Source organism: Pseudophryne corroboree, chromosome 1 (genome assembly GCF_028390025.1).
Source record: "Pseudophryne corroboree isolate aPseCor3 chromosome 1, aPseCor3.hap2, whole genome shotgun sequence".
Taxonomy (NCBI): domain Eukaryota; kingdom Metazoa; phylum Chordata; class Amphibia; order Anura; family Myobatrachidae; genus Pseudophryne; species Pseudophryne corroboree.
The window spans coordinates 898421677-898445687 of record NC_086444.1 but is presented as its reverse complement, the minus strand read 5'-3'; the positions used below and the strand labels follow the sequence as shown (position 1 = coordinate 898445687).

Sequence of the window (24011 nt, the reverse complement as noted above, 5' to 3'; positions counted from 1 at the left end):
ATAGTCAGAGGATGCTCTGAATACATTTTCTCTTAACACCCCATCGGGGGCCAGCAGAGTTTCACATACCCGATCTGTATTCCTGTAACAGCTCGGGAATATGTAAGTCTTTTCTACAGGATGTAGTTATGTGACCGGCGGTCCCCATACATCCCACCCGCTGAGAATACACCAGCTCCAGTAAAAAGTTCAAACAAAATGTCAGACACTGTTATGTATGGCACATCTTGCATCAGTCTCCTGCCTACTGTCACTTGGTGCTCTTGCTCCAATTTTTCAACGATCTCTCGTGAAGGGGCTCTGCTCTATAATTCTACAACTTGCTGCTTGTGTTCAGTGCAGGAGTGAAATAGAACATGGATGGAGGTAAGTAATACCATTTGGCACCAAGTACTAGGTTTTAAAGGGCACATTGGGCTACACGAGACAAGGTAATATATGAGGATATTGGACCAACAGGTATTGGGCAAAATGAGGGCCAACATTAAGTCATGGTACAATGACTTAATGGGTCCTGTATAAAACACTTGGCTTAAGATAATGAAGTTTAGATACGGTATTATAATTATTAAAATGATTTCATTTATATGGTCCACAAAAATCTGCAGTGTTATACAGAGCAGAGATAAAAAAAAAATGGATTTACACAATGACCTTTATATGAAGTATGCAGCTAGAGAAAGGTGTAAAGTTGGTTCTGTAGAACTTCTTAATTCAACAAGTGAGGACGTTTACATTGAATAGCACAGAGTCTTGAGTGATTTCTCCAGAGAGTGAGAGAGGGTAGTGGAGAGGGTGCATGTTGTAACTGTTGGAGAGATAGGAGGAAAATCAAGAGAGGACTGTGACCCAGATTTATCAAAGCTTGGAGAAATATATACCGGAGCTTGGAGAGAGACGTAGTGGAGAGAGATATAGTGCAAGCCAATCAGCTCCTGTCATATCACAGGCTGTGTTTGAAAAATGACAGATAGGAGCTGATTGGTTAGTACTTTATCTCTTTCCACTTTATCAAGTTCCAAGCTTTGATAAATCTGGGCCTGTGTCACTAAGGGGGACATGTACTAAGCAATGATAAAAGTGGAGAAGTGAGCCAATGGAGAAGTTGCTCATGGTAACCAATCAGCTACTCTGTATTCTTTTATAGTACGCAAATTATAAATGTTACGTCAATGCTGATTGGTACATGTCCCCTTAAGTCCATGGGTGAAATGTATCAAAACTTAAGGACTGGAGCAGTGGATGAGTGAAGAAGTTGCTCATATTAAACAATCAGCTTCTACCTATCATCTTATAGATTCTTAATTACTTGATAAATTCTAGACAGAATTGGAATGGTTGTTGTGGATAACTTCTTCAATTGTTCACTTTGCCACTGTTTAGAAGGTTTGAAGCATTTCCCTCCAAATGGGAAGGGAGTTGAGAAAGAGTGGTGACTAGGGTCGCAAAAGTTTTTGCAGAGTAGAGGGGGTTAAGCCAAAATAGAGATGATCAAGGAGGGAAGTAACAGAAAGGAAAGTGGAGAGTCAGGTGTAAAACACTTATCTAGAGATGTGCAGGTGAAGGAAGAAGAGATATTGAGCTATCACGGGATGGCCTCTGTTTTGTAACCTAACCATTACTCCACTGTATGGACCATACTCCCAAACCAATGAACTAGCTCAGTTTATGGCTTATTTCTCCTTTGTGCCCAGCACAGAATGTTGCTGGCTGTTAGCTACCATATATATAACTGAGTAATGTGATAATCTATACCTTCTGTGACGGATTAAACACTGTGGCCTCCCATAGGCAGTTGAAACCTCAGGGCCCCCCTCACAAATTATCTCCTAATACGTTTTTAATTTTACCAACCAACAATCTATGATCTGGAAACTGTATTTTAAATCTGATATCTATGGTTTATGTACTTTAACTTGTTGATGGGAACATTACATTAATACAGTATTTTCTATATAGAGTCTTTAATGTAAAGTTTTCATTTCTTTGATTTGATTCATTTTTCTATCTTTTGGAAACAAGTTAAGAAAGCTTGATTGTAATTTTCTTTCAAGATCCAATCAATATTTTGATCCATTGTCACAGAGCCCCTAAAAGGAACAGGGCCCATAGGCTGGTGCCTACTCTGCCTATTTGGTAATCCGGCATTGTACACTATATGCAGTGCCAGCTCCAGGCTCGCTCGATGCAAGCTGACTCACTGGGCACCAGGCAAGTAAGGGTGCACGAGCATCTCAAATGTAGTGCCGGCTGTCAGTAAATCACAGCTCGCGAACCGGCAGCAGTGGCTCCTGATTGGCTGCCGGATCACGAGCTTTGATTGGCTCAAGAGCCAGCACCATATTTCAAATGGCCGCCACACACTGGAGACCAGACTCGGGGCCTGATTCAAATTTACAAAGGGCTGCGATCAAATAGTCGCTACCCATGGAGAGTGAAAACCCGCTGTCACAACTGAGGGCCTGAGCTGACGGGAGGCAGCCTCAGTTGTAGGGGCTGAGATGTACCGGAACCTGGGAGGTTGTATCAGACCCCTGGACATGTAAGTAACATGAATAATAACTGCCCGAAGGCGTGACCACGACAACTTGGATAAAAGTCAATGATGTTTATTATGACAACTCCGCAACACAGCAGCAGTAAAAGAAAACGTAAAAGTCAGCAAAGAATAAATACAGTTCCTGGGTACTACAGGATGGCAGGAGCCACAGGGCACTGGTAGTGTGAGATAGTTCTTATAATCTTCTAGATGGAAAGTCCTTACCAGGCCCGACTGTAGCAATGGAGATAACCCAGGATTGTACCAGCTGGTGTTCCAGGAAAAGCTGGGTTGCTGAAGATAAAACGGCTGCTGTGGATACTGGCTGGAACCAGACTGTTGTTAGCACGGAGTGGATACTGGCTGGAACCAGTTAAATAATAAATGAACTTGGGAGCGATTAAATATGAACTGAAATGTAGAACTTGAGAGCGGAGAAATAATAATACCGGTGGAGAGTGGTAAAGTGTAGAAAGGACACCGGCCCTTTAAGAGAAGCTGTACTCTGCTGGAAGCTGGGCTGGAAGCAGGTAATGTTGTAGCTGGAAACAGAGGAATCCACAATGGATTGGAGAGTCAGGCTACACCGCAGGTGGAATGCTGGTGCGGGTCTCTATGGTGGAAGTCTTGAGACAGGAGCTGGAACCTGGAAGACAATCACAGGAGAGAGACAAACAGGAACTAGGTTTGACAACCAAAGCACTGACGCCTTCCTTGCTCAGGCACAGTGTATTTATACCTGCAGCAAGGAAGGGATTGGCTAGGCAATTATGCAGATTAACAATACTGACAACAGATTGGAGGAAATGATCAGCTGACAGAATCCAAGATGGCTGCGCCCATGCAGACACTTGGAGGGAAGTTTGGTTTGTAATCCATGTGGTAATGAAAACAGTAATGGCGGCGCCGGCCACTGGAGACAGGAGACGCCAGGCTGACAAGTGCACATCCAACCACGCGGACACAGCGGAGGCCGCGGCTGACGTAATCGCCACTCTGACATTCTGCATGCAGAAGCTCAGGGACGGCGGCGGAGGCCGCGGGAGACGCCATGCCAGATGTAATAAGGCGTTACTGTGACAGCGTCTCAGAGAGACAGGAGAGGATGCAGGAATGTGAACATTAGGATAACAGATGGGATCCGGTCCTGGAGCGCTGAGCCAGCCTTAGGAGGCATCTGATGGGTAAGAAATGGCGTCCAGATACCCGGATCGTGACAGCACCCCCCCCTTTAGGAGTGGCCCCAGGACACTTCTTTGGCTTTTGAGGAAACTTGGAATGGAATCTCCGGACCAAGGCAGAAGCATGGACATCAGAAGCATTGGTCCATGAACGTTCCTCAGGGCCGTAACCCTTCCAGTCAATAAGATACTGTAGTTGACCGTAACGGTGACGTGAGTCCAGGATCTTGGCCACTTCATACTCAATGCCTCGTTGAGTTTGGACTTTCGGAGTTGGAGGAAGTGAGGAATGAAACCGATTCAAGATCAGCGGTTTCAACGGGGAAACATGGAATGTCCTGGGTATTTTTAAGAAGGGAGGCAACTGAAGTCTGTAAGCAACAGGATTGATGACTTGTTCAATCTTGAAAGGACCGATATAGCGAGGTGCAAACTTCATACTGGGAACTCTTAACCTCAAATTCTTCGTGGATAACCATACCCGATCACCCACCTTGAGAGCAGGAACTGCTCGACGCTTCTTATCCGCAAACTTCTTGTACCTGAACGATGCCTTGAGCAGAGCTGATCGTACGCTCTTCCAGATATTGGCAAACTGATGCAAGGTGATATCCACTGCGGGAACAGAAGTTGCTGGAAGCGGTTGGAACTCAGGGACTTTAGGGTGGAATCCAAAGTTAGTGAAGAATGGTGTTGAAGCAGATGAAGAATGATACTGGTTGTTATGACAGAACTCGGCCCAGGGAAGTAATTGAACCCAGTCATCTTGAGAGGAGGACACATAGATGCGGAGGAAGGCCTCCAAGTCCTGATTCACCCTCTCGGTTTGACCATTGGTCTGAGGATGGTAAGCCGTGGAAAACTTTAGCTTAACTTGAAGGACTTGACATAAACTTCGCCAGAATTTGGCTGTGAATTGAACTCCTCGATCTGAGATAATTTCTTCAGGAAGACCGTGGAGTCGGAAGATCTCTTGTATGAATACTTGAGCCAACTTGGAAGCTGACGGAAGACCGGTGAGAGGAATGAAGTGTGCCATCTTGGTGAACCGGTCAACTACCACCCAGATGGTATTGAACTTGTTGCACATGGGTAAATCTGTAATAAAATCCATCGACAAATGGGTCCAAGGTCGACGGGGAACAGATAGTGGAACCAGTTGCCCCGCAGGCGACTGGCGGGATACCTTATGTTGAGCACACTTTGGGCAAGATGCAATAAACTCCAAGACGTCCTTTTTCAGAGTTGGCCACCAATAGGACCTAGAGATAAACTCCAGGGTTTTTTGGATACCTGTATGTCCGGCAAAACGGGAAGCATGGGCCCAATGCATGAGCTTCTTCCTTAGCATCGGTTTCACAAAACTTTTCCCTGATGGGGGCGTAGAGTCCATCCCTACCGTGGAGAATGCCAACGGATTTATAATAGGATGCTTGTCTGAAGACTCTGACTCATTTTCTTGCTCCCATGAGCGGGAAAGGGCATCGGCCTTGCGATTCTGAGAGCCCGGACAGAACTGGAGTTTAAAGTCGAACCTGGAAAAGAAAAGTGCCCATCTGGCCTGACGAGGGTTGAGACATTGTGCGCCTTTCAGATATAAAAGGTTCTTGTGGTCTGTAAGTATGGTGATTGAATGAGAAGCTCCCTCCAACAGATACCTCCACTCTTCTAGAGCGAGCTTGATGGCTAGCAACTCCTGGTCGCCAATGGCATAGTTGCGCTCAGCTGGGGAGAACTTCCGGGAGAAGAAACTGCAAGGGTGTAAATGGCCATCTTTAGCCCTCTGAGATAACACCGCTCCTACTCCAACGGAGGAGGCATCCACCTCTATGATGAAAGGAGAGTCGATGTCAGGCTGTTTCAGAACAGGCGCAGAGATGAACCTTTGTTTTAAAAGATGAAATGCTTGCATGGCTTCTTCAGACCACTTGGACGGGTTAGCACCCTTCTTAGTGAAAGCAGTAATAGGCGCCACAATGGTGGAAAAGTCTCGTATAAACTTTCGGTAATAGTTGGCGAACCCCAAGAACCTCTGGACCCCTTTGAGGGTTAAGGGTATCGGCCAATTTTGGATTGCTTGTAGTTTCTCAGGATCCATCTCTAGTCCGGAACCGGACACAATGTACCCTAGAAACGGAATGGACTTGACTTCAAAGACGCATTTCTCTAATTTGCAATAGAGATGATTGACACGGAGACGGGACAGAACCTCTTTAACCCAAAAACGATGTTCCTCTAAATCGTTGGCAAAAATGAGGATATCGTCTAGATAGACCACGACATGACGGTATAGAATGTCTCTGAAGATCTCATTGACAAAATGCTGGAAGACAGCTTGAGCATTACTCAATCCGAAGGGCATGACGAGGTACTCATAATGTCCGTCACGGGTGTTAAAGGCGGTCTTCCACTCGTCGCCCTCACGGATCCGGATGAGATTGTATGCACCTCTCAAGTCCAGCTTTGTAAAGATGGTAGCTCCGCTAACTCTGTCAAAGAGCTCAGTAATCAGGGGTAAAGGATAACGGTTCTTGATGGTAATGTCGTTCAAACCTCTGTAGTCGATGCACGGCCGCAGACCACCATCTTTCTTTTTTACAAAAAAGAAGCCTGCGCCGGCTGGGGAAGAAGAAGGTCGAATGAACCCCTTTGCTAGGTTCTCTTTAATGTATTCCTCCATAGAATGCGTCTCAGGCAGAGACAACGGATAAGTTCGGCCTCGAGGTGGAACCTTCCCTGGAACGAGATCAATCGGGCAGTCCCATTCTCTATGAGGAGGAAGGATATCAGCAGAAGCTTTACTGAACACATCCGTGAAATCTTGATATGGAGGAGGTGGAACATCAGACGACCTGGGGGAGGAAGAACAGACAGGCAATACTTTAAACAAACATGTCTCAGCACAGGAGGAACCCCATGCCAGGATTTGCGTAGTCGTCCAATCAATTGTAGGATTGTGAAGACGGAGCCATGGAAGGCCCAGGACCACAGGATGTGTGGCTCTTGGAATCACTAAAAAAGAAATAAGTTCGGAATGAAGAACTCCCACTCTCAGACGAACTGGTAGAGTCCTTAAAGAAATAACTGCATCAAAAATTTTGCTGCCATCCACGGCAGTTAAAGAAATGGACGAAGGAAGTCTCTCGGTGGGTAGGGACCACCGTTTAACATAGGCTTCGGTAATAAAGTTCCCAGCTGCTCCGGAATCAAGGAGGGCAATGACGTTCCGATAACGTTGAGCAACTTGAAGCGAGACTGGGAGATTACAATCTTGAGGAGATGGAGAGGAGATCATTACTCCTAGCCGGCCCTCTCCTTGGCGAGCTAGGATTTGGAGTTTCCCGGACGTTTGGGACAGGCATTAATGGTGTGAGACGGAGCTGCACAATAGAGACAGAGAGACTCGGAGAGACGTCTTCGGCGCTCAGCAGGAGTTAAACGGGAACGGCCAAGTTGCATGGGCTCATCTTTAGATGGTGACAGTTGACAAGGAGGAGGAGCAGAAGATTTTGGAGCAGATGATCTTCCACGCTCAGTTGCTCTCTCTCTGAAACGTAAATCAACTTTCGTGCAGAGTGAGATTAGCTCATCTAACTTAGAGGGTAAGTCTCTGGTAGCTAACTCATCTTTAATACGCTCAGATAAGCCATGCCAGAATGCAGCATACAGGGCCTCGTCGTTCCATGCCAGTTCGGATGCCAGGATCTGGAACTGTATCAGATATTGTCCTACAGTACGTGACCCCTGGCATAAACGGAGAATCTCGGATGAAGCTGAGGTTACCCGGCCTGGCTCGTCGAAGATGCGCCTGAATGTTGACACGAAGGCAGTGTAGGAAGATAGCAGGGTGTCGGACCTCTCCCATAACGGTGATGCCCAATCAAGGGCTGAGCCACTGAGAAGAGAAATAATGTAGGCAATTTTTGTACGGTCACTGGGAAAATTGCCAGATTGTAGCTCAAACTGAATCTCACACTGGTTGAGACATCCCCTGCAGAATCTTGGAGTTCCGTCAAATTTTGCTGGCGTTGGAAGATGAAGACGTGGAGCAGAAATGGGTAAGGTGGGTGGGGTTATAGCTGGAGTCACTGTGGTTGACGCACCAGACGCGCCTGATCCACGGAGAGTTGTCTGAATCCCATCCAGCCGAGTAGAGAAATCCTGGAGACAGCGGATGATGTGGCCCTGTGCAGCCTCCTGATGTTCTAGTCGGGCTGCCAGTTCTTTCATCGGCCTGGCCGCTTGATCCTGGTCTCCGGCTGGATTCATTAGGTCAGTGCTTACTGTCACAACTGAGGGCCTGAGCTGACGGGAGGCAGCCTCAGTTGTAGGGGCTGAGATGTACCGGAACCTGGGAGGTTGTATCAGACCCCTGGACATGTAAGTAACATGAATAATAACTGCCCGAAGGCGTGACCACGACAACTTGGATAAAAGTCAATGATGTTTATTATGACAACTCCGCAACACAGCAGCAGTAAAAGAAAACGTAAAAGTCAGCAAAGAATAAATACAGTTCCTGGGTACTACAGGATGGCAGGAGCCACAGGGCACTGGTAGTGTGAGATAGTTCTTATAATCTTCTAGATGGAAAGTCCTTACCAGGCCCGACTGTAGCAATGGAGATAACCCAGGATTGTACCAGCTGGTGTTCCAGGAAAAGCTGGGTTGCTGAAGATAAAACGGCTGCTGTGGATACTGGCTGGAACCAGACTGTTGTTAGCACGGAGTGGATACTGGCTGGAACCAGTTAAATAATAAATGAACTTGGGAGCGATTAAATATGAACTGAAATGTAGAACTTGAGAGCGGAGAAATAATAATACCGGTGGAGAGTGGTAAAGTGTAGAAAGGACACCGGCCCTTTAAGAGAAGCTGTACTCTGCTGGAAGCTGGGCTGGAAGCAGGTAATGTTGTAGCTGGAAACAGAGGAATCCACAATGGATTGGAGAGTCAGGCTACACCGCAGGTGGAATGCTGGTGCGGGTCTCTATGGTGGAAGTCTTGAGACAGGAGCTGGAACCTGGAAGACAATCACAGGAGAGAGACAAACAGGAACTAGGTTTGACAACCAAAGCACTGACGCCTTCCTTGCTCAGGCACAGTGTATTTATACCTGCAGCAAGGAAGGGATTGGCTAGGCAATTATGCAGATTAACAATACTGACAACAGATTGGAGGAAATGATCAGCTGACAGAATCCAAGATGGCTGCGCCCATGCAGACACTTGGAGGGAAGTTTGGTTTGTAATCCATGTGGTAATGAAAACAGTAATGGCGGCGCCGGCCACTGGAGACAGGAGACGCCAGGCTGACAAGTGCACATCCAACCACGCGGACACAGCGGAGGCCGCGGCTGACGTAATCGCCACTCTGACACTCTGCATGCAGAAGCTCAGGGACGGCGGCGGAGGCCGCGGGAGACGCCATGCCAGATGTAATAAGGCGTTACTGTGACAGCGTCTCAGAGAGACAGGAGAGGATGCAGGAATGTGAACATTAGGATAACAGATGGGATCCGGTCCTGGAGCGCTGAGCCAGCCTTAGGAGGCATCTGATGGGTAAGAAATGGCGTCCAGATACCCGGATCGTGACACCCGCCCCGTGCAAGTGTGCTAATACAGACAGCTGACAGCTGCAAATCTGTATGCAACTCACTCACCATCGAATGATTTTTCCAGTCTGTGCAGTCTGTGCTTAGCCCAGGACTTACTCCTACAGTGCAATAGAATCAGGCTGTTTGGGGCCGGAGCTGACATCACACCCTCCCAGAAAATTCTTGGAAACGCCTGCGTTTTTCCTGACACTCCCAGAAAATGGACAGTTACCACCCACAAATGTCCACTTACTGTCAATCACCTTGAATATGCCTAGTGATAAAAAATTTCTCACCATTCTGTCGCTGTTTGGCGTCGTACCTGCGCATTGTAGTGCATATGCAGACGTTTGATAATTGGCCTCTGTGAGATTTTGCACAACAGTGATTAGGTCAGAATCAGGTGCTGCGCTCACTTTTCCTCCCCTCAGACACAAGCAGCAGCAGCAGTATCAGCAGAAGCCCAAGCCCAGCAGAGGTGAGCACTACTGGGGGCATTATGTGTAACTGGCATCTCTGGGGGTAATATGTGTATCTGGAACTACTGGGGGCATTACATGTATCTGGCACTGCTGGGGGTATAGTGTGTGACTGGCATTATGTGTAACTGGCACCACTGGGGGTATTATGTGTATCTGACATGTGTAACTGACACCTCTGGGGGCATTATGTTTATCTCGAACTACTGGGGGCATTCAATGTATCTAGCACTGCTGAGAATATTATATGTATCTGAGACTGCCTGGGGGCATTACGTGTATCTGTCACTGCTGTGGGAATTACATGTATCTGGCACTGCTAAGGTATAATGTGCATCTGGCATTACGTGTAACTGGCACCTCTGGGGGCATTATGTGTATCTGTCACTGCTGGGGGCATTTCGTGCATATGGCACTGTTGGGGGCATTATGTGTATGTGGCACTGCTGTGGGCATTACGTGTCTCTGGCACTGCTGTAGTCATTATGTGTAATTGCCACTATAGGGGGGGGGGGTTATGGTTTTTACCCAATCCTCATTTTTGGGGGCATAATGTGTAAGGAGCTATTAATGTGACCACTATGTGTAATGGGCCCTACAGGCTAGGCGGCCCACCGCCAAGCTGCCCGACCACCAATATGGCAGATGGGCGGGGAGGAGGTGTCAGGGGGAGTGACGTTTCTTCACTCCCCCCGTCACCCTGCTCCATAGCAAAGCATGCTAATATGGACAATCATGCATAAGCGGCAGGGCACCAAAGATTAACGAGCGCGGGGCCACGACTTGTTAATCGTTGGTGCCTACACACTGCACGATATGAACGAGTTCTCGTTCATTAATGAACGAGAACGTTCACATCGTGCAGTGAGATCTGCCAGTGTGTAGGGCCCTTAATGCTGTCAATTGTAGAGGTGTGTGTGATAATAAAAACAAGGTATATACAGATTGACCCAGCGCTTATCAATCCCAATTCCTGCGCAGCTAGTAAAACATAGGGGTTACTCAACCCTATGAATACAAAGAAAACCAAAGATTGCATAAATTCGATTTATTTAAAACATATGAAAAATTTATATATTTTACATTTCTTAAAAGTATATATATAAAAAAAACAATAGATCACAACCACTGGCCGGTAATAATACACTAAAAGATTAATACCATAAATTATACATCTTAAGTCTGAAACTGAGAATTTAGCAAAGAAAAAAAGCTCTCTCCTAATATACTTTGCTACTTTGTAGCTTGTTCAAATATGCATCAGCAATGTTGCTATTAAATGTCTATTGGTTTAACATGAGCTATTTCTAAATGCTATTTTCACTGCTCTACAGAGAGCAAAAATTTAGTTAAAACACAAATGTTTTTCCTGATAAGGGAACCACAATCAACAACTAGTATGGCAGATGCTGAAAAAAGCATTCCTTATAAAGATGGTGTCCACAAAAAGGATGTATAAGCCCCAACTGCAATATTGTACATATTTAAATTTCCTTTTTTAAATCCAGTATCCACAAATAAGTTCAATGTATTCAAACAACACGTGGATTAGTCTGGCCAGACTTAGGGGGTCATTCCGAGTTGATCGCAAGTAGCAACTTTTTGCTGCTCGTGCGATCAACTTGACGCCGCCTACGGGGGGAGTGTATTTTAGCATAGCAGGGCTGCGATCGCTTGTGCAGCCCTGCTATGCTAAAAAAGTTTCTTGCAAAACAAGACCAGGGTCAGACCTACTTACCCTGTGCAACGGATCCAGCGACAAAGGTCCCAGGATTGACAGCAGACATCCGCCCTCCAAACGCCTGGACACGCCTGCGTTCGGATCTCCACACCCGGAAAACGGCGAGTACTGTGCCAGATTAAGGCCCACATGGGCCTGGAGCTGAAATTTATGAAGGGCCTATTGTGTGCCGTCATAAGGGGTGTGACCAGCTTCATGTGGGTTTGGTTTATGATGTGGAGGGCGTGACCAGTGCTTTGGGGAATGATCTGTACAGGGTGTGTGTGTGTGTGTGTGTGTGTGTGTGTGTGTGTGTGTGTGTGTGTGTGTGTGTGTGTGTGTGTGTGTGTGTGTGTTATATATATATATATATATATATATATATATATATCTCACACACACATATACATTACATAGATAGATAGGTAGATAGATATACCCCCCCCCCAAACATATTTTGGTAGGTTGATTGTAGTTACCTATGGTGATAGGCACAAATCGCACCACCTTTGTGCAGGCACAGGGGTAAGTATTGCTGACTGAGCTACACTACCTTACCCACCGCCCCCTTAAATCCTTGTTGAGCATCAGTCCTATATACAGAACCTAATATCTACTACTACTCACAGATACTATCCCTCAAACGCTAAAATACCCCTCATTCATCACCACTACATGATCCCATACCACAGACACTGAAATACCCCTCACTCACCACCACTTCCCAACACCATATTTAACTATCTGTAATTCCTCTAACCACTCCCTGACCCTGCAATTGACAAACTGAAATACCCCTCACTTACCATCATGCCCTAGCCACACAACAGACACACAAATACCCTCACTCACCATCATGACCTAGCCACACAACAGACACACAAATACCCTCACTCACCATCATGCCCTAGCCACACAACAGACACACAAATACCATCACTCACCATCATGCCTCGACCACATAACATACAGTGCAATATCACACAGTGATGTCATGCTACAGCTGGCCGGAGCATGAGTCCAAATTGAGCTGCATGCACAGCCGAGACCGAGGGTCATTATTGACCCAAGGGGCCGCGCATCGCTCGTCATTGGCGGCATACACACTTGACGATATAGTAAACTATATCGCTCAGGAGGGGAAAAATTAGTGATATAGTTCACTAAATTGCTAAGTGTGTACCCACTTTAAGTCTTATGTGTGTTCAGGTCGGACAATAAATACTGTATTGTTTTATTTATATAAACAGAAGTCTCCTATCAATTTTATAATTAAGCAGATAAATATCAACAATATTTTGCAGAGTTTTTTTTACCCTTTTCATTGTGTTTTGTGTAGGGCCAGGCAAACAACAGGCTATCTGACTAGCCGCAGTCTACCTGTCATTATAAGACAATTTTACATTTTAAGATATGGATATTCTATACTATCAGAAAAAGCTGCTACTAGTGAGCAATAACTTGTTGCTCTTGATTTCTGCATTGCCCCCCCCCCCACATCTGTTATTATGCCCCACCCACCCCTTCTGTGCCTATTTTTAGCCCTCTCTGTGCCCATTATTATGCCCCCTCTATGTCCATTTTTATGCCCCTTTCTGTGCCATTATTATGGCCCCCTTCTGTGCCCATTATTAACCCCCCCCTGTCTATTATCAATCCCCCCCCTGTGTCTATTATTATGTCTCCCCCTCTGTGCCCATTATAATGCCCCCTCTGCTCTGTCTACTATTATGTCCCCGTCCCCCCCTGTGACCATTATAAGCGCCCCCCATTGTGTCCATTAGTACTGTGTGTTCCCCCACACCACTGCATCTTCTATGGTGTTTCCCTCCTCCCTCTGTATACGTTTAGTATGGTCTCTCCACCCTGAAGGTCACTTACGTTCTCGTGTCTTCTCTCTCCCCTGAAAAGCGCTGACAGCGGTATAGCAACAGACAGCACTCCGGCAGTCAGGGGCATCCAGTGTGTGGCGGCTCCCGTCCTCAGTCCTCCCCATGATCTTCAGCGTCACCCATGCAGAGCCCTGCGCGGTGGAGCCTATGTGATGTCACCCGGCGCGCCGTGCCGCGCTGAGATCGGGCAAAGTAGTAGTATCCGGCGCTTCTCGGCCTTTTGGCTAAGATCAAGTGTAGTATCTGTTCTTATCAGTGGAGAAAAACCGGCCGGTTAGCCCTACTTCATGGGGGAGTAGCGAAGCCCCCACATTGTGTGAGGCACGGTCTGGTGGAGTATCTGCAGTAGAGAAACATGGGGTGGAGTACCTGTTCCCACACTAGGAGCGTGAGAGGTTCCTAGATGTGGAATGGAGAAACACCCTGTGGAGTACCGTGCCGGGGTAAGGAAGGCCTCTGGTCGAGGATGGAGAAAAACCAGGCTCAGTTCCCTACAGCGTTAGGGGGCAATCACCCTGCGCTGATTAGGGTAATGGCCTGGTTTAGTATCTGCCCTTGACTGGGGCTGGCAAGGCCCCTAGTCGGGAGGGGAGGACCGCCGGGCTTAGTATCCCTACTTCGTAAGGAGTAATATGCCTTACGATGGATCGGGAACGGCCTGGTGTGTTATCCACTCTCGTACTGGGGGTTTACCCTGGCATAGAGCAGTACGAAGCTTGGTCTGGCTGAGAGGCCGGGAGCTGCTTAGAAGCTCGAGGTGACATGTGCCCTTAGGGTGAAAACCCTAAGGGTGCCTTAATTTGCTCTGGTCCGGAAGCCTATGCACTTTGAGAGCACTAGCACAGCCACTTCCCCAACTTCTGGTGCACCACATCCTTTGCCCTGGCCTTTTGGCTAGGGCAAGGATAATTTTTTACCCCCCCCCGGCCTTTTGGCTGGGGCTTATTTATTTATTTATGCCCACATATGTTTTGCACTTGCACCCGCACTTGCACAGCATTAGCACTTTTTTCATGTTTTTCGTAGTGTGTCACGTTCACGTTTTCGTTTGGGGTTTAGGTGAGACCCTTATGGGCCGCCCTCTCCTCTACGTTGCTGAGGTCCTCTCCACGGGGGGAGGACCAGACGCAGTTATCGGTCCCCAGGGGGACGCTTCGGCCAACCCTGGGGACACCCGAGGGTCTCTCCGCGCTTCGGCAAGGGGGGACCCACAGTCCCTTTGTTCCCTCAGTAGGCCTTTTGGCTCTGAGGGTTAGAGGAGTAACGGGGCCCTTCTCCTTTGGGAGAGGGTCCAAGAACCTATGCCCCCAGCACGTTTGGTCACAGACACTGGGTGATGAAGCACCGCACCTCGGGCTTCAAGTAGAAAAAAAAAAAAAAGTAGTATCCGGCGCAGGGAGGGCTTGTGAAGCCTTCCGCTGCGCCGCCCTTTGAATGTATGTCCGGCCACCGGGTGGGGTATGTAGGAGCTTATTGGAGGTGGGCTTTGAACGGGCAGGGCCTCGGACGGCCGCTGGTGGTGACAGGAAAATATTTTTTCCTGTCTCCAGCGGATCCTCCTTGGTGGTGTGGGCCTATTTTCATGGGGGGGCCTGGAGCTGCAGCTCCATCCGCCCCATTGTTAATCCGGCCCTGGGCGAGTAGACGCCCTGGACCACTTCCCCGCTATCAGACTTCTTGCGATCGCGCTAGCGATCACTTTCTTCTTTGATCTAGCCGCCCGGCGACAGCCATCGCCGGGCAATGATGTGCATGCGCATTGCGCCCGCCACGCATGCGCAGTTCCGACCCATTCACACTGCTGCGTGCAAACAGGTCAGAATGACCCTCTTAATTGTAAACAATGATCATGTCACTTGCAAAACTTGAAACTGTGGAAAAATAAGTCCTCCCCAGCTGCTGGTGCTGTTAACTTTGTGAACGCAAACTTTTCTGGGGGACTATTAGAATTAAATCACCCTCCACACTACTCAATTACAGACAAATGTCCTCCCCGGCTGCTTGGTGCTGTTAACCTTATGTGGCAGACTTCTCTGGGGGACTGTCAGTGGATGGTCCAAGGTTGCTGCAGGGCACAGTAGGATGCACTCTGTGGCTTTTTTCACACCCATCACTGAGCACCGCAACCGCCGACCAGCACCACACTCGCCTACCAGCACCGACACCCTCTTCCCTGTGTCCAGGCAGCGCTCCACGATTCCCCAGCTTCTTCTCCCCGCGCAGCACAGCCATTTCTGCTTTCAGCTGCAGGGGGAGGAGGAGCAGGGGGACTCCCAGCACACGTCACCTCCCAGGGCTGGGAGGTGACGGACCCCACAGAGACCCCCCCCCCCCCCCCGCACACCTACTGACAGGTATCATGGGGTGCCTCTGTCATCGCATTACAATGTTAATCGCATATGTTATTACTTATGCGATTAGCATCACTGCGGTGGGCGGAGAGGGGCGGCATTGTATTTTAATACATCCCGCCCATAATATTCAGTTAAATATCTAACATCTCCAGATTTTTCACGTACATTGTTCTCGGTAACATACAGACATTGTTATATATTAGTATCAAATACTATAGTAGCTTGCTTTTAATCTCTAATCTCAGATCTCTGTTAGATCTTGCAGTACAGTATGTGTCAGTCAGTAATTAGCGCACTCGTGCCTGGCTAAGTCATACAGAAAACATGCTCTAATCCAATACAGTTATGGTAAAATAATTGGTGCAGACTGTAATGGAGTGAAAGTATTGGGGAACTGTACCTGTTAAAACTTCTGTAGTCAGGGGTCTGCATCTTTTGTCCTGGTGTGGGCATTTTGGGGTATAAAGCCTCTAGCAGGTCTGGTTCATTCACAATCGCTTCTTGCCAAGGAGACATATAATACTTAGGAACTGCAGTTTCATTAAATTTTTCTGGTGGAATTTCTTTAAGCGGACCGGTGTATCCTAGGTAAATGAGAAAGAATAGCTACATAAAACATTTAATTAACAACAGCAAAACCTGCGCTATGACATTTCATTATTCAGTTAGCAAAATAAGTTGTATTTTATGCATCTAAAGGAGGTTCCATGCATTTAACTTAAAAAAAAGCAAACATAGCCCTTGTTACGTATTATGAACCTATGTTATTCATTAATTGATAATAAAATATGGGAGATATTGGGGTATATTTACTAAAATTCATATTTTCCCGACAGAGGTTAAAGTTCAATCACGAATGACATCGAAAGTGTAAAGTTGCAACTTTTTGAATTTATTACGACTAATTTACTAAGCTGTCGTATTCAGCATTTTCGTATTTACCGATGTCGATGTCATTCGTTTTTTTTGCAGTGTTTTACGTGAGTGACTTGTAAAACACTGCCGACTTTAACACAATGAATCTCGGCCGGATCTGAGAGATCCGTGCTGGGCTTCATTGTGCACCTTTATTAAAATAGAAATCAAAAAAATGCGTGGGGTCCCCCCTCCTAAGCAAAACCAGCCTCGGGCTCTTTGAGCCGGCCCTGGTTGAATAAATATGGGGAAAAAAATGTCAGGGGTTCCCCCATATTTAAACAACCAGCACCGGGCTCTGCGCCTGGTCCTGGTTCCAAAAATACGGGGGACAAAAAGCGTAGGGGTCCCCCGTATTTCTGAAACCAGCACCGGGCTCCACTAGCCAGATACATAATGCCACAGCCGGGGGACACTTTTATCTAGGTCCCTGCGGCCCTGGCATTACATAACCAACTAGTCACCCCTGGCCGGGGTACCCTGGAGGAGTGGTGACCCCTTCAATCAAGGGGTCCCCCCCCTCCAGCCACCTAAGGGCCAGGGGTGAAGCCAGAGGCTGTCCCCCCATCCAAGGGCTGCGGATGGGGGGCTGATAGCCTTTTTGTCAAAAATTGAATATTGTTTTTAGTAGCAGTACTACAAGTCCCAGCAAGCTGGTACTTGGAGAACCACAAGTACCAGCATGTGGTGGAAAACCGGGCCCGCTGGTACCTGTAGTACTACTACTAAAAAAATACCCCAATAAAAACAGAAGACACACACCTTGAAAGTAAAAGTTTAATACATACATCCACACCTCCATATACACATGCTTACCTATGTTCACACGAGGGTCGGTCCTCTTCTCCATGTAGAATCCATGGTGTACCTGTTGAAAAAATTATACTCACAAAATCCAGTGTAGATGGCTCCTCTTTTTCTCAATTTGTAATCCTGGTACTTTGCAAAATAACAAAACGGACACCCGACCTCGCACTGAAAGGGGCCCCATGTTTTCACATGGGACCCCTTTCCCTGAATGCCAGGAACCCCCCCTGACTTCTGTCGAAGAGGGTTCCATCAGCCAATCAGGGAGCGCCACGTTGTGGCACCCTCCTGATTGGCTGTGTGCTCCTGTAGTGTATGACAGGCAGCACACGGCAGTGTTACAATGTAGCGCCTATGCGCTCCATTGTAACCAATGGTGGGAACTTTGTGGTCAGCGGTTGACCGAAAGTAACCTCACCGCTGACCACAAAGTTCCCACCATTGGTTACAATGAGTCAGAGGAAGGGGGGGGGGGGTGATGTACTGGTGCTGGGAGACAGAGAATGAAGGGGGAGAGGCTGGGAGACACAGAGTGAAAGGGGGGGGGGGGCAGGCTGAGAGGCAGAGAGGGAAGGGGGCAGGCTGAGAGACACAGAGTGAAGGAGGGGGCAGGCTGAGAGAAACAGACTTAAAGGGGGCAGGCTGATAGTAGCAGGGGTTGATGACGTGGCTGAAAGACGCAGGGGGGAGATAATGGTGTGCCTGAGCGATGCATGGGAGAAGATGATGGTGTGGCTGAGAGACGCAGTACGGAGATGGTGTGGCTGAGAGACACAGGGGAGATGGTGTGGCTGGGAGATGCAGAAGGAGATGATGGTGTGACTGAGAGATGCAGGGATGAAGATGATGTTGTGGCTGAGAGACGCAGTGGGTAGAAGGTGACACAGCTGCCATGAGTCTGGTTGAATCTCTGTTGTATGACGATGACTTGGTTATATTCCTACACAAACAGGCATCTTCTGGACCATATGATTTTCTACATAAAAAATGAATCCCAACTGAAGACGCTGTCTGACCAGGGAGGATGCATTTCTTCAGATATTCCTCATTGTGAGAATCCACCATATAGGTACGGTGCATTTGGAATGGAATGAAATGTTCCCAAAGTGATGATAAATGGAGGACATGTCATGTTGACACCCCCCTTTTTCAGTGGCCAAGCCCCTTGTGGCATGTGACCATGCCAATTTTAAGACATTTTTCTACTTGCACCACTGGTTACAAAGTGTGTTTGAAAAATTAAAGTTAAGAGCAGCGGAGGATGGGGCCACCAGGACAGTGGTAAAGTTCTCTACTGGGCCAGTACCCTCCCCCTTCCCCAACACTCTGCCGGGCCAGCTTACCCCACCTTGTCTACCTGGCCGGGCTGATTCATGCCCTGCTGATAGCCACACTTCCGGGATTTGCGTTCCACAGTGGAAGTTGTCATCATCTCTGGCTAGCAGGAACTTCCGGGTGCCATTAGCCAGAAGCAGTGTGTGGGTGAAGTACCTGCTGCTGCTGTGGGGATGCATTTCTTGACGGGCACCCACTGGCTGTTGCTTCTGCCCGATCCCACTCCTGTTTGCTTCATCTGCTGCCACTGCATAGAGCTTGGAGACTTAGTCCTAACTTCACTGATTCACCATCTTGGAAGCCTCTGAGGTAGCGCCTGACCACTAAGCCTTGCTGTTGCCTAGGGGAGCCATCCCTCTCTGTGTACAGGTGCATCCTGCCTGCTGGGGTTGCTGCCTCTTGAGTTCCATGGAGCCAGTTATACTACTTATTGCCCACCCCTGTGTTATATGCTAAACATCCCCTCCCCCCGAACATACACCCCCCACCATACATACCTTTTATATTTCTCCTGTGGGGGGGGGGGGGGGGGGGGGGGGCAAATGTGTTTTTTTTTTCTCCTTTGGAGGGGGTGGGGGGGGAGAATGTGTTTTATTTTTCTCCTGTGGAGGGGGGGGGGGGGATGTGTTTTATTTTTCATCTGTGGGGGACCAATGTGTTTTATTTTTCTCCTGTGGAGAAATGTTTTTCAACTGCAAATACATCTGAGTTGCACCGCGCATGTGTTCCCGATGGTGTTCATACAGATTCAGATGCACTCCACTCAGCAAGGAGTGTATTACGAATTTGTTGGGAAGTCACAGGGGGTTGGTTAATCAGATGCAGATGTAACTTAGTATGGGCGTGCTATTGGAGTGACACAGGCATGTTGTGGATAGTGGTTGCGTGTAGAGAAGCTGAATTGCTCATATTAGAGGCCATACTCAGACAGATGATCTGCATATAGCATTGGGCTGTTTGAAAGTTTCAATGGTGCGACTGATGGTGGTGCATGATTGCAGCATCTGTACACCCTAAAAGTGGACAGATGTAGAGCAGGGAAGGGTATTGCCTAGGGCTGCTTCTATAAATTTCCTGGGCTGTTTTTCCAACCCAATCCGCCCCGGGTGAGGAGCTGATTGGTTGCTACTTTATCTCTCTCCACTTTATCACTTTCTGAGGCTTAGTACATCTACCTAACAAGGTACGTGCAGAAGGTGCATTGTCCACAGCGCATCTGCTCTGTGGGCGCACCTTCTACAGGGTGTAGTATGGTATGCCGGCGGCTGGGCTCCCGGCGACCAGCATACCGGCACTGGGAGCCCGACCGCCGGCATACCGACAGTGTGGCGAGCGTAAATGAGCCCCTTGCGGACACGGTGGCGCGCTACACGCGCCACGCTATTTTATTCTCCCTCCAGGGGGGTCGTGGACGCCTACGAGGGAGAAAAATTGTTGGTATGCCGGCTGTCGGGATTCCGGCGCCGGTATACTGTGCGCCGGGATCCCAACAGTCGGCATACTGAAGACCACCCCTTCTACATACACCCCGAGTGGCCAAATATTCTCCCCGCTGATGGCTGCTCCACCCGCTCCCCTGTGCCTGGTGCACGCAGCCCTAAGCTCCAACCAGCGGGTGCCTCTGGCCAGTAAATCCCCGGTTTGCTGCGCTCCCATGGCCTGCCTCCTCTCTTGGCCTGCAGTGCAGTGTACAGAGGGAGAGAGTACCATGTCAGAAGCCAGCAGCAGCGCAGGCAGAACAGAGAAATCATGTTCGTGCCTACACACTACACTACTCTATACTATATTACACTACACTACACTCTAAGGGTGGGGGTGATATAAGGTGCTCTACCTGCCGTGATCTGTAAAAGGGGACTCTACCTGCCGTAATGTGTAAAAGGGGGCTCTGCCTGCCATAATGTGTAAAGGTGGCTCGACCTGGCATAATATGTAAAAGGGGGCTCTGGAGTAATGTGTGATAGGGGCTCTACCTGGAATAATGTGACAGGGGCGCTACCTGGTGTAATGTGTGACAGGGGTGCTACCTGGAGTAATGTGCGACAGGGGTGCTACTGCATAATGTGTGACAGGGGCTCTACCTGGCATAATGTGTAAAAGGGGCTCTACCTGGTGTAATGTGTATAAGTGGTGCTACTGTGCTGCGTAATTTGAATAATGGAGGCTACTGTGCAGCGTAATATGAATTGGTATTATTTTGTGGTCACGCTCCTTCCCCATGAAGCCATGCCCCTAGATTTTTGGCACCCGCCTACAGCGCGCACTGGCCCTATTTTACATATAGGGGGTGCCAATGCTGTTTCTTGCATACATTGCTAAAATGTCTAGTTAAGCCACTGCGTCTACCACTTTGTCTAATAATTACTCAAAGCTTTATTGTCCTTGATTTCATATACATAAGTTGATAGAAAGTATAAAGTAGTCATAAGCCCAAATCTACCCTTAAACCTTATAACATTAACATATATAGCAACTGCCCCAATTTTGGTGGGATAGTCCTGATTCTTGGAGTTAGCTTCACCGTCCGAACAGATTGTAATGACTGCTGGGAATGTATACCCCGCCCACTGTGCTAAGCAGGTACCTCAAATTCCTGCTATTGATGTGTGCAGCCTGACCGATTTTAGTAGACAGAAATTGGGGTGATGTGACCACATCTCCATCATAAAACAGGTTTTCTGATGTATCCCAAAATTCAAAAGTAATTTAACCCTGCACAATTAATGGACCCAATTAATCAAATTACCAACAAATGTCTCAAGCATTTGTCATTAAATGGGTTGTGAGTGTTGTGAGTGTTGTGACTTCTTACAGTGGATCAGACTGAGCATTTTCCTGAATGGTTAGATATTGGGTGGGTGTCTCAGGTTTGGTGGCAGGCTCTTATAGGGGGTCTATGGCTCAGTGCTGGCAGTGGCAAGGCACCTTTCCCAAATTGTTGAATTTCAAAACTAAACACATTGAGTATCTTCTGTTTATAATAATCTTCATGCTAGAAATGATGAATTAAGGGAGTTGCTTAGATTACTGTAGCCATGAAATGTAGCTCTATAGGGCCGCTAAGACGGAGGTCATTTACAATCTAATGTCACTGTGTACTGCCTTGTGTTTTGTGCAATACAACATGGATTTGTGCAGGCTATTCCTTGGTGATCCATCACTGAGCAAAATATTTCCCTTTTTTCTGGTCTCAGTGTGCTTGATGGTGTGTGACTATAAACTATAAACCTACCATAAATCCCTAATTATACGCACAAATGGACGTGTTTTGTGGGTATGTGCATACTGGTATAGCTCTTACTCTGCATTAGCCTAATGAGGTCAAAGCACAATTACTGCATATATTACATCGCGGTGTGTGATTTCGCCCCCTCCCCCCCCCCCCCCCCTTTCTTGGAGACAGCACAATAATAGAGGCTGCCAGAGATGATCTAACGCAGCTGTTTTGGCATGATCAGACTCCTCATGGAACGTGGATGGGGTGGCTCACACAGTCTGGACCAGTCCTATCCATTTTTGCAACCAAAGCAGATTAAAACTGAGCAATCATCAGCTGATTTTCCCTGGGATTGACCTCTCGCAATTGAACTCTCCCTGAGATTCTAATAACTTCACAAATTGATTTGTTACCCAGATTTGCCTCTGATTTAATTTTAGCCCAAATGATGTTTGACCTCCCCTAATAACACCACAATTAAGTCTACATAATTTTAATAGTCTTGTGCTACCTGGTTTGAAAACGTGCATATATTGGGGTAGGTCACAGGCCAGAGGTTCCCAAACGTGGTCATCAAGGCACCCCAACAGTCCAGGTTTTAAATGTATCCATGCTTGGACACAGGTGACTTAATTAGCACCCAAGTCAATTTGATTAAACCATCTGTGCTGATCCATGGATACACCTAAATCCTGGTCTGTTGGGGTGCCTTGAGTATGTCCGTAACTAGGGGGGCTAGGGGGGCACACACCCCGGCACAAGATTTAAGGGAATGCAAGCTGTCCCCCCTTCCCACTCCCAACACTGCCACATCCTCTCACGGCCACCTGCATACATACAGCAGCTTGTGCCTCACTCCCAGCGTTGCTGCTGCAGCCTGTGTGGGTTTCGGCGCTCAGTCTCTCCCAGGCTGGGGAAACCTTGGGAAAGTTTTGCAGTGTCCCAGCCAGTCAGCAGCCTGGGACTTCTATACCAGGCTGTGCATGGCAGCACCTCCCATGGCTCTCCTCCAATCACATGCCAGGACAGGAGCTGTGAGTGTACAGAGACACAGACACCGTAGGCAGCAGCAGCTGAGTTCCAGCACTGACCCCACACCCTGCTCCTCTGAGGATCATCCGAGTAGCAGCCCCCTGTCCTCACACACTGGCCCCAGGCAGCCACCTCTGTGCATTGGAGATCACAGCCACTACAGTGAGTGAGAGCATCTATAGTGAGCCCATCCATAGGGATTGCAATTCTAAGAAATAAATATATATATCGTGAGTAAGTCTAGAAGAAGAACATCTTTGCAGAGTACCTTTAAAGAGTGCATCTATTGGGAGCATATGTATCAAGAAAACATCTATAGGGGGTACAACTATAGGGATCGCATCAATATGGAATATGTCCCAGAGTAAATAGATCTGTATTTGCTGGGGTGGCGGGGCACATTACTGCCTTGTCCCAGGTGACAAGAATCCTAGTTTCGGCCCTGCCTTGAGGACCGCGTTTGGAGACCTCTGTCATAGGCTCTTATCCAGAAGCTATGAGCACAATAGCAATAGTATATAATACTATTACTAGAGCTACCCGCACAACATGCAGTCTAAGTTACAGTGCAGAGCTGCTGCACAATCCCAGTGGCAGCAGCTTCTTCTACCAAGTCTGCTGTGTAGCTGCCAGGAAGTGGAGACAAGAGAATCACCATGAGGTGGGAGAATGTGCCGTTTTGCCGCATACTGGTGCTATTATGTTTATTTATTTATTATGGAAAGTGTAAAGGTGCATACACACTAGGCGATAATAGTGAATGATGTCACTCATTTTGCCCTTTCTTAGCGACGTTGTTTACTATATTCGCCAGTGTGTATGCCGTTACGCGATGCATGGCCCCGTGGGTTGTTATTGTTAATGAGCCTCGCTGGCAGCCATGCATGCAGCTCAATTTGGACTGTTGTCCAAAAACTGTATGCATGGCCCGGCCGCGGCGTGAC

The 24011-nt window shown here is 47.8% G+C and overlaps 1 protein-coding gene and 1 pseudogene across 4 annotated transcripts in view; one reads left to right on the top strand and one right to left on the bottom strand.

Annotated features, from left to right (window-relative positions):
• Window positions 1-24011, bottom strand: part of MYOZ2 (myozenin 2) — a 140744-nt gene that overhangs the window by 1251 nt on the left and 115482 nt on the right. For all 4 annotated transcript variants that reach the window (XM_063920232.1, XM_063920233.1, XM_063920231.1 and 1 more), the window contains one exon: window positions 16162-16345. In XM_063920232.1, the coding sequence (XP_063776302.1) occupies window positions 16162-16345 (184 nt within the window). The remainder of the gene's footprint in view (window positions 1-16161; window positions 16346-24011) is intronic.
• Window positions 13612-13716, top strand: LOC134960889 (U2 spliceosomal RNA; annotated as a pseudogene).